This window comes from Castanea sativa, chromosome 9 (assembly GCF_040712315.1).
Source record: "Castanea sativa cultivar Marrone di Chiusa Pesio chromosome 9, ASM4071231v1".
NCBI classification, from domain to species: Eukaryota; Viridiplantae; Streptophyta; class Magnoliopsida; order Fagales; family Fagaceae; genus Castanea; species Castanea sativa.
In genome coordinates this window covers 1,174,312-1,191,988 of record NC_134021.1, presented here as the reverse complement: position 1 = coordinate 1,191,988, position 17,677 = coordinate 1,174,312, and the positions used below count along the sequence as shown (strand labels likewise).

The 17,677-nt window shown below is 34.9% G+C and overlaps 3 protein-coding genes across 3 annotated transcripts; 1 reads left to right on the top strand and 2 right to left on the bottom strand.

Annotated features, from left to right (window-relative positions):
- The first annotated feature begins 56 nt into the window (after window positions 1-56).
- LOC142610163 (dolichyl-diphosphooligosaccharide--protein glycosyltransferase subunit 4A) lies at window positions 57-871 on the top strand. Its single transcript, XM_075781896.1, has 2 exons — window positions 57-163; window positions 538-871. The coding sequence occupies exon 2, from the start codon at window positions 538-540 to the stop codon at window positions 649-651; it is 114 nt and encodes a 37-aa protein (XP_075638011.1). The 5' UTR covers window positions 57-163; the 3' UTR covers window positions 652-871.
- A 462-nt stretch (window positions 872-1,333) lies between these two features.
- LOC142610450 (uncharacterized) lies at window positions 1,334-6,898 on the bottom strand. Its single transcript, XM_075782261.1, has 3 exons — window positions 6,275-6,898; window positions 3,225-3,392; window positions 1,334-3,061 (listed from the first exon to the last, which is right to left on the bottom strand). Exons 1-3 carry the CDS (start codon window positions 6,818-6,820, stop codon window positions 1,334-1,336), a joined length of 2,442 nt encoding a protein of 813 aa, XP_075638376.1. The 5' UTR covers window positions 6,821-6,898.
- A 2,207-nt stretch (window positions 6,899-9,105) lies between these two features.
- LOC142610448 (uncharacterized) lies at window positions 9,106-14,796 on the bottom strand. Its single transcript, XM_075782258.1, has 3 exons — window positions 14,251-14,796; window positions 11,058-11,225; window positions 9,106-10,869 (listed from the first exon to the last, which is right to left on the bottom strand). Exons 1-3 carry the CDS (start codon window positions 14,794-14,796, stop codon window positions 9,106-9,108), a joined length of 2,478 nt encoding a protein of 825 aa, XP_075638373.1.
- Between the last annotated feature and the right edge of the window lie 2,881 nt (window positions 14,797-17,677).

Sequence of the window (17,677 nt, the reverse complement as noted above, 5' to 3'; positions counted from 1 at the left end):
TCCTCTTCCAATTAGCCCAATTTAAATACTCCTTTTTCGACGTTGTTCTTTGTAGTCTCGAGATACAAAATACAAAGAACAAAGAGAAAGGGAGCTCCCCTCGCTTCTGCGTCTTCGTCGTCGTCGTCAACCAGATCGTCGCAACAAATATCAGCCTCACATCGTAAGCTTCTTCACACCTCTTCTTCTTTTTAATTTCGACATTTCATCATATTTCGTCTTTACTCTGTTTTACTTGATCTCAATATTTCGATCTCATTGTTCGTTTTTCGATCCCTCTTTTCTCTCTTTTACAACAACAACAACAACAATAATAAAATTAGGGTTTTAACTTATCAATTTTGGGGTAAGATTTTTGATCTGGAACTGGTTATCTGAGCTGAAATTGGTAAATCTGATCTTGTTTTACTTCTAGGATTGTTAGTAAGCAAGAATTGAGAAAAAAAAAAGTGATATTGTGATGTTTTGGATTGGGGGTAATAATGGTTGCTAAGTTGCTTGCTATATTTGCGTGTTATGTTGCGAATTGTGTTACAGATGATCGACGATCAGGACCTCGGCTTCTTTGCCAATTTCCTTGGAGTGTTCATTTTCGTACTGGTGATTGCATATCATTACGTGGTGGCTGACCCCAAATATGAAGGCAACTAACTAAGGTTTTCCGTCTGCTGCTGCTTTTTTTTTTCTTTTATGACGTGTTTGCAATAGAGATGTGTTGTTGTTCTAGTTTTGTAGACTTTGAGCCGTTTCACGAAATGGGCGAAACTTGATGTAACCCAAAATGTTCGCTTTGCTACATTGAATTTCACTTTACTGCTTTATTTTCATGGAAACTTAATCCATCCAGTAATAGATTCTTGCTTTGCTTGCACATTTTGTTTGGCTGTGTTTTAAATTTTGGTGATGCTGTTAATGTCTCGGGGATCATGGTGGCGGTGGTGTGGTTCTATGAATGTCGCATGAAATTGTCAAGTATCAATTCTAGTGTGGGTTTTCTTATTCTTGCAACATGGATTAGGCTCTCTGGTTGAGAGCTTAATCTGACCAAATCACATGAGGTGTCGAGGAGAGGTAAAGCATTTGTAGTTTTGTGGTTTGTGATTTGGTTGAATGCCTAGAGATGCGTGTTGTAACCTGACAGCCTTTCCATGTGGGACTCGTGAAATCTATTAACGGTTAGCCAAGAGTTTAGGTTTCTATCTCTCTTCTCTTTCAGGCACCCACTAGTGTTACTAGGTTGTGGTGGTGGTGCTGGTGCTGGTGCTGGTGGTGCTGGATTTATGAAAAGCAAGCACACTCCTAAATGTAACTGGGTGTCTGTAGTGCCAGTATATTATGTATGCAGGGCTTTAACTTTACAAGAAATTTCATACAAGTCTATGTGGCTTGAAGGATTTTCCCATATGACTAGCTCTTTTACTTCATTCTTGATCTTCATTGTTTCTTTCATCAAAGTATTGATGCTGAACCCCAGCCCACCTAGACAAAGAATTGTTTCACTTTTAAGCTTGTCCTCACCATCACTGGTATAAATTTTGTCAGCCACTTTTCTTGAATGTTGGAAAAAAGAGGCTGCAATGTTCTCAACCTCTTCTTCTGAACTTGGAACCCTGAATGCATTCACATTTGTTGAAAAAAGAGGCTGTGATATGTTTTTCTTTTGCAACTCTTTTTCAAGTACTGCTAGAGACTTGATTGAAGTCACCTCTTCCAAGCATTTCAATGTAGAGCCAACTTCTTTCTTGAAATGCTCTAAAACATCATTGATTTGTTCTTGGAACTCTTCCAATGGAACTCCAACTCTCGGTGATTCTCGTGAGAGAAATTCAATTGTATGAGTTGCAATGAGTAATAGATCTACCATTTTTGTTAAAGATCCTAGGAGGTTATTGTAACAAGCACCATGGAATGGCAAGAACCAGAAATTTGGTTCCAACTTTGCTTCTGCAATCAACTTTTCTAATTCCTTGACTTGGGATCGTAGCTTTTTATGCCTTTCCTTCAATGTGGGAAAATTTGAAGAGCGAATGTTCTGTTTAGCAAAAACTATGTCTTTGAAGCATTCTTGAAGTGCACCTAAGCTTGTGGACAGTTCAGTTTTGGCCAGAGTTGCTGCTCGAACCGGGTTCACAAGCATTTCCACTATGATGAAACAAATTAACCCGATTGTAGCCTCAGCGATTCTGCCAATTGCAAACTCGCTAGGAGGGCCATAATCTTTCCTACCCAAGATTAATAATGCTCCTACATTTGCTGAAACCCCACCAGCTTGACCATACATCTGGCTATGTCGTAGTAAACTGCCAAAAATAATCCAAGGAAGAAGAGGTAAAAGCCGTAAAACCACATGCTTATGGAATATAAAGCTACACAGGACTCCGTACACTGATCCCATTGCTGTCCCTTGTGCCCGAGCATTAGCAACCGCAAATGTTGCCTGTCGTCTTGTTACAAAACTAATGGCAATTGTGAGACCTGACCAGTATCCATTTTCTTTGTTATATATCAAACCAAATAACACGGCGAGACCCAAAGAAACTGAGCACTTGAATGCAAAAAGCACTTGCTGGCTAGTTGGTCTTAATTTCATAATGTTCCAGGTCTTTTGGAAGGGACACTTTGCTTGTTTTTCTGAATAACTTGATAACTCCATAGAGTCAATTTCTATAATGCAATTAGGATTTTGAGCAATGAGTAAGTTATATAGGAGTACTATGCAATAGAAGAAGAATGAAGCTGGAAAATCTTCAGGGGTTACCAAAGTGGTCTTAAGGTTCTGCTTGAATTTGTCTGAAAAATTTCCTGTGTTTTCTGGAGCTGTTGTCGCACCAAAACACACAGGCCACTTGCCTTGCTCTAGGTTTAAGCCTATTTGTTCTTTTAAACTTTGTAAGACACTTCTGAGCTCCTCATCTACCGTGCCAATAGGGAAGGAATGGCAAGAAGTTACTGCAATTTCCATCCCTCTTATTGGTATTTCCATTTCTGTCAATTTTTCTCCAAGGTCCATGGAATTGGCTGTTACAAAACGCAACTGAAGTCTCTCCCACAGCAGGCCGTCCTGTTTGCAAGGAAATGACATTAGCTACTTGAAGTTTTGAACTCCCAAAAGCTCCTAAGTAGAAAAGAAGCTAGGAAAGCTTCAGCTATCAATAATAAGCAATAACATGCATCAGTAGAACAATTCCTTATATTTGAACCACAGCACATGAATATTAGCTTACCAGATTATATTTGATGCTTTCAATAAACTTAGCTCCTGCTTTAGAAAGGGACTTTACTTGGGAGACTAACTCGGGTGCACTTGAGTTGTCTTGAGCAGGGAAGGCCTCCGCTAAGAGATCTAATCTTTTTGAAGCAGTTGCAGCATATAACTGACACGTTTTCCTCACCTGTACTATAGAACCCCTTGTCAACTTATTACCATCTATAAGAGCATGCATTTGCATCAGTTCCTCCATTTTTAAAAAAATCTATTTTAGTATATGAACTTAACTTTTTTTAGTTTACATACTCACATTTCAAAACACCCCACATTAGATTATCTATTTTACACTACATTTCATTTAAATATCAATTTTTTTTTTTTTTAATTTTGTTTAATTGATTCTCTTACAACAACCATAATTCACTCTCTTCTTTCATCCTCGAGATATGTAAAGAAATAATAAATAATTAAATGCAAAATAAATAATGTGAGTGTAAATTTATACTAACTGTAACAAACTTGTAAATTTACACAATTATACACAGATTGAAGTGATTCATTTTTAAACTAAACTGTATAAATTTTACAATTTTTTTTTATTGTACACGAACAGGCCAAATCATGTTCGGCACTCATTATTACGAATCCTCGCTAGTGTAGGAGAAAAAACTGGTGGGTCAAGTGAAGGAATCTAATGTTAAACATCTAATGTTAGTACCATTGGACAAATTAATAAAATTTCATGATAATGTCGTGAGGGTAAGTGAAGGCATCTAATGGGCTGTCTTTGGCAAGTTAGGAGTACTTTGATTTTTTTTTTGATGTGGAAAAAATTGTTAGGAGTACTTTGATGTTGTAATTTTTAGGCGTGTCAGTAATTTGCAGTGAGTGAAGTTATTGGAAGTATAGTTATTAAGCCTTGTAATATTGCTTAGAATTAGGTGTAATTTAAACCCAATCATATATATAAAAAGAGGATTTTTTTTTTTTTTTAATAGGCAAATAGGGTTCAGAATTCTGTTTATCAACTTATTAAGCATGGGTTAGATGTATGTCTACCTATGAGGCTTCCATAGAGCTTGCACAGGACACCAATGTGGTCTCTGGCTAGCCCTGTGGCTAGTTGAGTTCAAGAGAGTCCTGACCCATGACCAAAACAGTGAAGATAGGAACAAAATCGATAACACTTAAAAACAGTCAAGAGAGTTCTGTTTCGATACCGCTTGTTACTGAAAACTAAAAATATTGTAGCAAGATAATTTTAATGTGTGAATAGTGCCGTAGGATCCAGTTTTAAAGAAAAATTTGCTGAAATTCGTATTTGTGAGTCCCATGAATAATGCACAGGACCCACACAAAAAAACGCAGCCGCACAAATGCGTTTGTATCCAAACTAACACTAATTGGAGTCAACTTGGAACAATTATGCTAAACCTTTCCCTACGATTCTATGAATCGCATTATTAATTCCTTCCTCAACAAGTTTGAAGCTGAACAAGTCAAGAAAATTCTCTCCCTATCTGGCTATCTCCCTCCGGTTGGAGACTTGGAGTGGCAGACATCGACACGTGGCAGTTTGGAACTTGCGTCTTTAAGCATGCATGCATATATACTTTAGAAAATTGAAGATGCTTTGAGCATAAAGAGCCTTCGATAATCGAGAAGCAAATATAATTCCGATTTATACAAAGCTATGACTAAAGTTAGGTTCTATCGGTTCATTAGAAATTAACTTTAATGTTTTAATAAAAATTATTACTGTGTTTTTTCATCCAAAAAAAAAAATTATTACTATGTTTTAACATTTTATTTGAATTTTTAAAAAGTTCTACAAAATCTTACAAATGAATTTTATGGGTTTATAGAGTTGCAAGCTTTTTCGCCATTTTTAATTGTGTACTGCATACAAAATACATGGAGTTAAAGGTTTTGCTATATATATTATTAACACATAAATTATTTATATTGTCACCTTATAGATTGTTTTTCCACAAAATTTTGAAGATCATAATAGAAAATCTTCTTTTTGAACTCGAGTTTGTTTGAAAGGTCATGTTATACTTCCAAGTTCCAAGTTTCATGCACCCATTTCAACTATGGAATTGAACCAACCCTAAATCTAAGTAAAATTTAATAAAGTGAGCAGTGCCGGCTCAAGGCCTAGGCAACTTAGGCCTAGGCCTAAGGCCCCACAGCCTAAAAAAAATTCCCTACTAAGAAAAAGGCCCCACTTTTATTCATGAGGGTCCAAAATTTTATAAAAATATAACATTTTTTAAATAATTAGTACTTTTTTTTTTAAGTGATGTTAAAGATACCACAAATTTTACTATAAGTTTAAATTTAAATTTAACTAACATGTCACCAATCACATAAAAAATTAATTCAAATACAAATAAATTAAGTTGTTGAATTTCATCAATTACAATCATTATCACATTATATTGTGAACATTTTGCAGTATTTTTAGTATTTTTCTTTTTCATTTCTAACAAGGCTTCCAACATAGGAGACCAATAGAAATTAAAATCAATTGAAACCTAAAATGTTTCAAAACAAATGCTGCAAATATGATATATCATCAATGATGACTAATCTCCTCTAATAGTTTGAGATCTTAATTTTTGTAAACAAATATCCTACAAAGTCACGCACCAAATAATATTTATCTATCTCTTTCTCTTAAAGAGAATATATAAATTAAAATTTAGGTTACAACTGTACTTAACTATGCATAGTTATATATCCAAATTAAAGTAAGTTTAAAAAAAAAAAATTTCTAGTTCTTTTTGTTTAAATTTATAGTTCAACTATGATATTTAATTCTCTGTATGAAATTAACCTTAGTCTAATTATTATTATTCATCAATTTTTGTATTTACATCAAATTAATCTTTATTTAATTAGTGTTATATATGTTTATTTAATTAATGTTTATATATAAAAAGGCCTTACATAAAATTTCCCCCTTAAATTTAGGGCCGGCCCTGAAAGTGAGGGGCACTGAAAGAAGCAAAACTAAACTAAATCCAGAAGTAATAAAGCTTATACGGTTATACCAGTTACCTCATTATAGGCTAGCCGAGGATATGGAAAGAGCATAGCTAGAACAGAAGCAACAACTCCAAGGGCCGTACTTGATGCCACATGAATTAGGTGCTTAATGATTCCAGTTTGTGCACCATGAATCACAACCCCAACATACACAATCACAATCTGCCCAAACGCAATTCGTTTAGACATTAAGTGTGTAGACTCCGGCAACGCCACCACAAACGTACAAAGAGCCACTCCCACTGCTGCCAAGATATTAGTGAACCGAGCAGGGCCAACTAGCCACAAGGTTGGTAGAGAAAGAATCGTAACCTGAATTGTAGCAGAGATAGCATGCCAAAAACTTCTTAGGGTGTCACCAAGTGTCGCGTCTGATACTATTAAGATAGTTGTCAAATAAGAGAAAGCTGGATATGCTAGTAAGCGTTGGAGAGTTGCTGGACCGTAGAGGGTGGTGCAGCCAACTATGGAGCAAGCTAGAATGGTCCTTAACGCTGAGCAAAGACGCACACGCCACAGTAAATGGGTTGGGTTCATTGAGGTTGTTACTCTTTGCATAAATAGGTGACAACAATCGTGTGATGTCCAGAGCTGGGAAAAGGGTTTGTAGTAGAGAAATGACGTTTTGGTCTTTTATGGGAGAAAGAAACCTTGCCAGAAAGTTAGCAGTAATTAATAGTTTCATGGAAGATTGAAATTAAATATGGAATCTATAGAAGGAATATAATCCGAGCTAGTTACTGGATTTTTCAAAGTTTTTAAAGAATGGTGGATCTGCTGTCATGCGAGCTACTATATATAGAAGGTAGACATACGTTTTTGCGACTTGGCTGAGTAAAAGTGGAGTGACCCTTGCGTATCAAGCTATTAACGATTTATATACATAATAGTCAGACAGTATAAAATGGCCAATGAAGCGCTAGATTGGCAGTTCAAAGCATATAAATTATACATTTTATTTGATAGATCAGTTAGCATATATTATAAAAATTAAGTACGCATTATTCTCCATTATTAATTTGAATAAAGTCTATTCCACCGAATATTTATTACTTTACTCGGATTTATTAGCCATTGATTAAAGTCATGCTGAATTGAATCAATTGATCCTTAAAAAAATAATAAAATAAAATTCAGTGTTTTTTTTTTTAATATAAGATAGAATTCTACTCTAACCTAATCTAAGTGTATATGTGTTTGAAACTCTCTCCTGGAGACTTGAACCCCGACCCTTGTGGAGTGAACATCGCACCAAGGGTGTACGATGGTAAAATAAAATTCAGTATTAATAGTTAATACTTGTGTCCTCATACGGAGGGTAGGCAATTGGCCTTTATATTTGAGCTTTACAAATATGCCACCATTATGGGGAAATGTTTGTTCATGTTTTAGATTCTGTGATTTCCAAAATTGTAAGAGTTAACAAAAACTCTAAATGAGTGAGATGAGTAAACACATGGTGGAGTCCGCAGATCAAACTATTCTTCTGGAGACTTGAACCCCGATCCTTGTGGAGTGACCATCGCACTAAGGGTGTACAGTAGTAAAATAAAATTCAGTGTTAATAGTTAATACTTGTGTCCTCATACGGAAGGTAGGCAATTGGCCTTTATATTTGAGCTTTACAAAAATGCCACCATTATGGGGGAATGTTTGTTCATGTTTTAGATTCTGTGATTTCCAAAATTGTAAGAGTTAACAAAAACTCTAAATGAGTGAGATGAGTAAACACATGGTGGAATCCGCAGATCAAACTATTCCGCCTCAAATCCTATTATCATCAATCATCAATGATTTAGAATGCTTTTTTGACAGCGTGACTTGTGGTGCCTAGCCTCTGGGAAAATTCCAATGAACTTGTAAGAGGAATCAGTTCTACCTCCTTTCTTTGCAAATGGCACACTGCTTGGACAACAAAACATCAGAAGAACATTAAAAGTTGAACCATATACCCTGGACAATGCTAACCCTCTAATTTTGGTAAAGAATATTCTTTATTTTAAATGAGTTCATCTTACGGTTCATAATAAATATTACAAATTTTAAAACATAAAGGTTGTTGCGTCATTCTAATCTTATGAGGTGATGACAAAGATCCTATAAGGACTCTATGTCTGCAATCGGTCAAAAAAGTCATTTGAAATGAAAACAAAAAGGTAACGAAGTAAAAAGGTTACAGTTGTTATAACATGGCTGTATGCATTAAGCTAGGGCTGGGGATAATCAAAGTCATAGAATTCGGGAATAACATTGAAATTCGAACTATACAAGTCATGAAAGTGGACCGAATGAAACAACTCATTTCCTTCATTCTCGTCCAATCTGAGAATATATTTTCTTACCTTACCTTTAGATAAAGAACAAAAAATTCATGGACTTAAAATCAATCACCTGTAGAGAGAGGAAATTCCCTCTCCCAAAGAGAACAAGCCTTTGTAAAAGAAAGTTATTTGGGACAAGTGCACCTTTCATAGTTTATTATGGCTGATCAATTTGACTAGGCCTGTGTGATATAATAGTTCCCCACGTTAGACTAAAGAAATTTGATATTTATTTATCAAAAGCAGACGGTCAGTAACGGTCTGCCACATAAGGTAATCATAAGAAAATGTGTGGTAAATATTGTGGTCCTAGAATAACTGGTTTGTATTTGGGCTGAATAGTATACCTTGTCCATGAATGATTGAAGGATAGAACAATTCTGCATAAGCTAACAGTTGGCCAAGTTATAAGATATGTTGCAGCCCTCATCTCATACACGCGGCTTCATGATTGTAGTCATAGGAATAACAAACCCACTCAAAGAGTTGCCCGCGGTGGTGGTTCTATCAATATATAATATATCATGTATGCAAAGTATTAACTTTACAGGAAATTTCATTCAAATTTACATGGTTTGTGGGATTTTCCCATTTGACTAGTTCTTTTACTTCTTTCTCGATTTCCATCGTTTCTCTTATCAAACAACCGATGCAGAAGCTCAGGCCAGTCAAACATAGAACTATTTGGCTCTTAAGCTTCTCCTCAATTGCCTTAGCATAAATCTTGTCAGCTTCTTCATTCAAGTGTCGAAGAAAAGAACTCATAATGTTTTCAACCTCCTCTTCATTTGTACCAAAGAGCCGAAACGCATTTACATTTGGTGAATTTCCCAACTCAATGTCTTGAAACATGACTTTCTTTTGCAACTCTTTCTCCAATGCTGCAAGGGACTTGATTGAAGTCACCTTTTCAAGGTGTTTCAATGAAGAGCCAACTCTTTCCTTGAATAGCTCAAGATCATCATTCATGTGTTCATGGAGTTCATTAAAATCAAGTGCAAATCTTTTTGATACTTGTGAGAGGAACTCTATTTTATAAGTCACGAAACTTATAAGGTCCGACATCTTTGACAAAGATTCTAGGAGCTTACCATAGCAAGGACCATGAAAAGGCAAGAACCAGAAATTAGGCTCCAAACCTGCCTCTGAAATGAACTTTTCCAAATCATTGAAATGAGTTTTCAGTTTGTTCTGCTTTTCTCTCAATGCCTGCAAAGTGGAAGCTGGCATGTTCTTCTGGTTAGAACAAAGAACTATGCTGTTGATCCAATCTTGAAGTGCACCCAAGGTCCTTGAAAGTTCAGTTTTGGCCAGAGTTGCTGCTCTTGCAGGATTCAAAAGAGTCTCTACTATGAGGAAACAAATCAATCCAATGCATGCCTCTGAAATTCTTGCAATTGCAAACGCACTTGGACTGGTATAATTTGTCCTACCCAAGATTAATAATGCCCCAATAACTGCTGAAATCCCACCAGCTTGGCCATACATTCTGCTATGCATTAGAAAATTGGTGAAAATAATCCAAGGTAGCATTGCTAAGAACCTTAAATCCTCAAATCTTTGGAAAATATAGCAACATATTATTCCATAGACTGATCCCATTGCTGTGCCTTGTGCTCGAGCATTTGCAACTGTAAACGTGGCTTCTTGTCCTGTTACAAAACTGATGGCAATCGTGAGTCCCGACCAATATCCATTTTCCTTACTGTACATCAAACCGAATAGCACAGCAAGACCTAGAGAAAGTGAACACTTAAAAGCAAAAACCAAACTCTGGCTTGTAGGAAATATGTCAAGAGTGCTCCAGGTCCTATTGAAGCTACCCATTGCTTGATTTTGTGAATCGCTAGATTCTTCAGTGTCAATATTCTGAGTGTATTCCAAAGCACACTGAGGGTCTTGAGCAATTGGTGAGTCATCCAAGAGTTTTAGAGAGTACAAGAAGAAGAATGCTGACAAATTTTCTTGGGTTATGGATATGTTTCGGAACTTCCAAAGGTACATGTCTAAAAATTGTTCCTTTGTCTCTAATAGAGTCATTGTTGCATCAAAGGGCATAGAGCACTTAGCTCGCACAAATTTTTGGCCTATTTGTACTTTCATACTTCTCAAAAATTCTCTGAGCTCTTCATCCATCATGCTGCCAATACAGGAGGAAGCTGTGCTACAATTTAAGGCCATTTCCATCCCTCTTATTGGTAATTCCATGTGTAGCAATTTTTCTCCAGGGTTAATGTAGCGGGTTTTTGAGAATTTCGTCGGAGGTCTTTCCCACTGCATGACGTCCTGCTCACAAAGAATTTAATGACTTCAGTTAATTTGATAGCAAGGGGAGGAAGAATTTGAGTCCTGGATGTCTTCGTTCGAAATATTAAAAAGTGCTAGTTGAGTTATAAGGCTGTTGACAATGATTTCAGCTTATTGGATTAGCTAAGCTCAGCTGAGCAATAGTATATATGTGAATGTTAGCTTACCATATTTTTTTTGATACTTTGAAGAAGTTTGGCTCCTGCTTTGGAAAGGGACATAGCTTGGGAGATCAGGTCACGTGCAGTTGTGTTGTCCTGGGCAGAAATGGCATCGATGAAGTAATTTAATCTCTCAAAAGCATTTTCCGCGTATAATTGGCATGTTTTTTGTAACTACAAAACGTACGAGTCATTAGTTATAATTGGTGAAGTATATGGTAGAACCGTAGAACGCAAAAAGTGAGATAGAGAATTTGTATTTATATTTCATTTTTACAATCCACAAATGAACTCACAAAATGTCACATAACTTGCCCTATTGCCCATGGCCATGGATATACTTCTCTCTAGGCAGTCCCGTAGCATAATAGATTGTAGAAGTCATATGACCTAATAATGGAGGACGAATAAAAAGATATATATATATATATATATATATATATATATATATAACATAATATAGTAGGACGAATAAAAATATATATATATATATATATATATATATATATATATATATATATATATATATATATATATGGTGGGTTGGAATTTAGATCTTCCCAATCCCAGCAAGCATAATGCATATTCGTGCTCTCCTTTTTTATTTTAGATGCGCTAAAAATAAAATATGTCTAGATAGTGTACAATATGCCTTCTAGGCAATATAGTCGATATGGTACCGGCCGGTATGTACCGTACCGGTACGTATACCAGTATCGAAACACTAATGTTTCGTATTGGTTTAAATACCGGCCATACCGGTTATGTACCGGCTATACCGGCCTATTTTGGGCAATACTGAGCGTACCGGTTAGTACCAAAAAAAGCTTTTTTTTTTTTTTAGTTTTGTAATTTTTGAATTTTTGTAAGGGCAAAATGATAACTTACTTTCATTAACTTATTAGTATTATTTGTTTTTTTAGTATGCAATGAATAATTAAGCTTTCTATTTTTTATATTGTGTTTTTTTTTTTCCTTTTAATTAATGCTAAGGTTTGAAACTATGAATAATTTGTTCTGAATTGAGGTAATGTTTTATGGTAAATTTTTATATTTTTTATTATAACACACACACACACACACACACACATTTATAAATATAAAAAATAACGGTAAACCCGAAACGGTACACCGGTATTAATCAATACCGAAATATATCGTTCTACTAGTTAAATCGGTACAGCTTCCAGTATGAGATTGACTCTCTTGCTTCTAGGATTTTTTTTTCTTGTTCTCATACTTTGTTCTTTTAAGTTTTAACTAAGCTTGTTGAAAAAAAAAACAAAAAACAAAAAACTAAGCTTTTTTGGGTAAAGAGGATAAAGGAACAAATTGAAAGAAATTTTTAAGGAATGTTCCACACACACACACACACACACACACACATATATATATATATATATATATATATATATATATATATATATATCTTAATGTATTATGCCCTTCTAAGTTCTAAGATTCGGATTTCTCATGCTCTTATCTTGTTCTTTTAGCTTAACTCATTTGGAAGTTTAGCTGGAATGAATTAAATGAATAGGAAAGAATACTCATTGAATTTCATTCTCATAATTTCCTTGTAAACATTCCGAAATACTCTTCCTTCATACATACAATTTTAATTTTATTCATATTCTAAAAAAAAAACTAATAAAAAGGCGTTTTTTAAGATGAAAAACAAAGATAAGCAAAAAGTGAAGGGCATAATTGTAAAGTTATAATTTTTTTCCCATTTTTCATTCCTTGTTTTATAAACTCTAAAAATAATTGAAAAACTACTTACCTACTTTTTTCTTTTTAATTCCATTCCATTATTATATGATTTATCAATTTTATTATATTATCTTTTTAAGACTTGGAAGCATAATACTGACCAAGATCTGCATTTAAAGAGACCAAAAATCTTCATAAATAAATTTTTTTTTTTTTTTTTAAATCACTTATGGCAGCATGCAGCCAGAGAATGAATAATGCACAATGCATCAGAACCTAATGGTCATGGCCAACTTGCATGGTTATTAAACTGATGCTTCAAGACAAATCTAAAAAGATATTTGTTTGTTCTATTTGGGTAAATGCAATAAATAAATAAATAATTGTTGAATAAGAGGCAAAAGCACTTTTTCTTTTTCTTTTTTTCTTTTTTTATGGTACTCTAACTTTGGTGCCAAATTAGCCAGTTATGTGGCTAGGACCCACTTAATTGGGAAAGTATCAAATCTTCATGGGCTCTACTGAGTGTTTTAATTAGGGGTGCGCTTTCAACCCATCAACTTAATGAAACTAACTCAATTGAACATGACATTTCAGTTTAATTTTTTGTGAGTTGAGTCGGTTTGAAAAGAAACTCTTAACTCAACCTGACATGCGCACAAATATATATATATATAAGTTTATTTTATTACACTTATTTTAATAGTTTATTTCGATTTATATTGATATTTTGAAAATTAGTTTTAATTAATTTAGAAATTTGGAATGCAATTTAAGCAAACTATATGAATTATAATAATTTAATGAAAAACAATTGGCTTAAATAGTTGATGAATTTTATTTTTATAAGAGATGAAATATTTAAGTCCAATCCAACCTGACCCAACTGGTTAAGTTGGTTTCTACATTTATGATGGATTAGGTTAAAAAATTCTTACAACTCAATTCAACCTGATGATGCACACCCAAATAATAACTAATTTACCTAAAGAAGCAAAGAAATCAAAACTCAACTCCAACTCTTTTACAAAGTAGAAAATAATTAATTCCCTCTTTCTTGACCATTGGACTGGTTGAAAGGGGTAGACTTGACAACCCAGTTAGTTTGATGGGGTTCGGGTAAAAACTTTATTGGACTAAAATATGATATTATTCCTATGATCTACGTCCCATTTTTTCATTTAAGTTCAATTTCATTACGTCTAACTAGGGAAGACCTTAATAGGATTCCCATTAGTTCAATTGGTAAAGTTTCTTATAATTGATTAAAAGATCTGGGGTTTAATCACCGCTTACACCAAAAACCAATTAGTATTTTGATCTAATGATAAAGAGTTATCTTCTAAAGCAAATGTCATAGGTTGAAACTCTCTAGTCTCTAAGAAAAACAAAAACAAAAGCAAAACTAGGAAGACATTGAGTCTCAATAGTTACTTTTCATGTGCTCATTAAAGTGCAAGAGTGTAGAAGAAAGCTAATTAATTACCTCATAAATGGCCAAGTGCGGGTAGGGTAACAACATAGTCAGGAGAGAAGCCAGAACTCCAAGGGCCGTGCTTGATGCCACATGAATTGGGTGTGTGATAGCTCTATCTTTTGCACCATCAATGGCAGCACCCACATACACTATCACAATCTGCCCAAATGCAATCCTTTTACACATCAATTGTGTTGAATCAGGCAAAGCAACCAAAAATGCATTGGTTGCCACTGCCAAAGCTGCTAGCTCGTTGGTGAACCTGGCTGGCCCAATCAGCCACAGGCATAGCATGGATGGAAGCAAAGCCTGAATGGTAGCAAACAAGGCATGCAAACAACCTCTTAGAGCATCACCTAGTGTCGCATCAGACACAATTAGGATTGTTGTCACGTAAGAAAAAGCTGGATATCTTAGAAAGTGCTTGACAGAGGCTGGGCTATACAGAGTGGTGCAGCCAACTATGGTGCATGCTAGTATGGTCCGTAACGCAGAGCCTAAGCGCACACGCCACACGGCTCGTGTTCGACCTGTTCTTGGCTCTGTGGATGACATTTCAAGTGTTGTAGGGCTATGTATGCAAGCTTAATTGCTCCAAAGAGCTGCAAAGGCAGAAGGGGTTTTTACTTTTGCTTTTGCACACACGTTGATCTCAAATGTATTTGTTTTAGGTACCTCAAAAGATTAGAGTTCTACAGAAAATGAACATGATGTCTTGCTCTTTTTGTGTATAGATGGAAGCCCATGTTAAATATAGTAAAATCTAAGGGTGATTAATGGCTCTATTTGCATAATTGGTCCTATCAAAGAAAACATTTTTCTTGCATAAGAGCATTGAGAGAGGATTTTTTCCCGTTTCTTTATAGGTGTCCGACACAAGCTTATAATTGAGAGAGAGAGAGAGAGTCATAGCTAAGTGACAGGAGTTTCAATTGAACTCTAGATTTTGTCGGACCACAAACCTTTCTTTCCAGTCGTTTATTTTAAATTTAATTTTTTAAAACTTTAATGGTTTATTTATATTCATAAAAGAATGGTGGAAATTAAAACGTACACTTTAAAATAATTGTTCTATTCTAGTACAGTATGATCAATAAAGCAATAAACTACACTAAGCATGAGGGAGAATATGGGTTTTTGCCCTTATGTTTTAAAATATCTAGCTGTGGGGAGTAAAGGACCCAAGCAGGCATTTGGGCCTTTGGGCTCTAGCAAGGAGAGCCGAACTGCTCTTGAGTTAAGAATTTGTTAGTACTGCGAATCGGCCCATACGCCGAGGGTCCGAAGATACAGCCGAGGGTGAGTTTCTCCTTGGACAGATCCAAGAGAATTCGGAGATTCACTACGAATGTCAAGGTAGAATTCTGGAAAGACTGTTAGTTAAAAGGGAGAAACCCTGAACCTTCTAGATAAACCGGTGTTAGAAAAATACCAAGAGCAAAGGCTGCCACCTCCACATTAAAGACTCTGCACCTACCTCCCTGACCGCATTAATGGGGAAGTGACCCCTGAATAGTAGAACTGAAACTTCTGGTCACTATTCAAAAGCACTAAGAAAAGAAATATCTAGAGGGGGTTTGACCAACACGTGGATAAAGTATCAGGAAAGGAAGTATTTAAGGGGAGTGAAGGCCAAAGAAGAGGGGGCTGGAAAAAAAGAAAGAAGTTAAGAATTGTAATCTTTAAGAAAGAAAGAGAAATAATACGGAGTTAGTCCTCGGCTTACGTCCGAGGAGGACTTTTTGCAATTATCATTTGTTATTTACAAGTGTTTGCACGCCAAAACCTGTTATCAAGTTCTCAGTACCCTTAGTCTAGATTTCAAGCCCACACTCTACAAATTTTATTATTTAAGGCTCATTGGGCCTGAGCCCATAATTTTCTTTGGGTCCAGGTGTAATTGTGCACTTACACTAGCAATATGTCCCTGTTTTGAAACTATATAGGCATATGTTCCTATTTTGAAACTCGATTTTCTCAAAATCAAAATCAAGTTTCAATGTAAAACTCGATTTGTAGAAAATCGAGTTATAGGCAATCAAATTAAAAAAAAAAATTTAAAAATTTATGGAACTCAAATTCTTGAATTGAACTCGAGTTCCATTCAAGGAACTCGAGTTCTACACGATTTTAAGAAAATCGAGTTTCAAAACTATCGCTATATAGTTTCAAAACAGGGACATATCGTTAGATATTTTAAAAAATAAGGACAAAAACCCATTTTCTCCAAGCATGAGCATATCCTGATGTTGGCCCTTCATTTGATTATTTGTTAAATTACAGCTTTAATTATTTTTATTTGAATTTAGTCGTTGACCTTTTCTAATGTTTGCCATTTAGTTTCTGTACCTTGTGAGGGAGTTCTAAAATTTTAAATTGCTCGTTCCAGTTGTCTTTTAATAAAATCCAACATTTCAGGAACCTTTTTTATTTTATTTTTTTTTTGAGAAGAACAACATTTCAGGAACTGCTTATTTATATCCCAAGAAAATAATTTTAAAAATGGTGGTAAGTAATTTCAGAAAACAAAAGGAATGAGTTTAAAAGGCCATTTTGAACCATGAGCGTCGGATGAACGATCAACGTTTATAAATTGATAAAATTACTTTCTTTCTTTTTTCATTCTAATTTATCACCCCGATTACAATATCCCCAAAACGAAAAATTGTAATTTGCCCATGTTAAAAATTCATTCGTTTATGTGACTACAAGAACCTTAGTTTTACCAATAAATAAGAATATGTCATCAATGGGTAACGTGTTATGTTTGTGTCATGTTCAATGAAATATTAGCCGCAAACCAAACCCCTCTACTAAAAAATTGCCACGCATAACACGCCAATGTTCTTGTAAGTTGCCAGGAGAATACAGAAACAATTATTTCAAGAATAAGTTCCACTTCTTTTTCATTTTAACACCTGCTTGCGATTTGTGGAGAACAGACAACCGAAGAAAATTATTGAACAAGATCCATTGCAAGATGCTTACCATAAATACTCGGCAACTATTCTCACATTGACAGGTCTCTTAGCCGTGTATCCTTATTCCTTTAATGTGAAGAGCAAGAGAGTGGTACCAACTAGCAAGTGTTTGTCCTATTTACTCGATTGAGATGCATGACAAGTGTGTTTTGTCGGCCGAGAAGTGTTATTTACATAAAATTTTCACAATACTTTCTTAACAAATCTCATGTGATAAGTTTTTATTAGTTATAATTTAAATTTTTTTTTCCCTCAATAACAGTTAATAATAATTTGCCACTTATAATTTGTTATGAAAATAATTTCAACATATATATAGCATTTCTATTTCGTACCAAAAAAGCACACGGTATTAAAATAGAGATGTAATCTGCCGACCAAAAGAAATAAGTGGTTCCTATAAAAATAAAAGAAATAAGAAATAAATGGTATCCTCGATGCGATCCACTGATTCG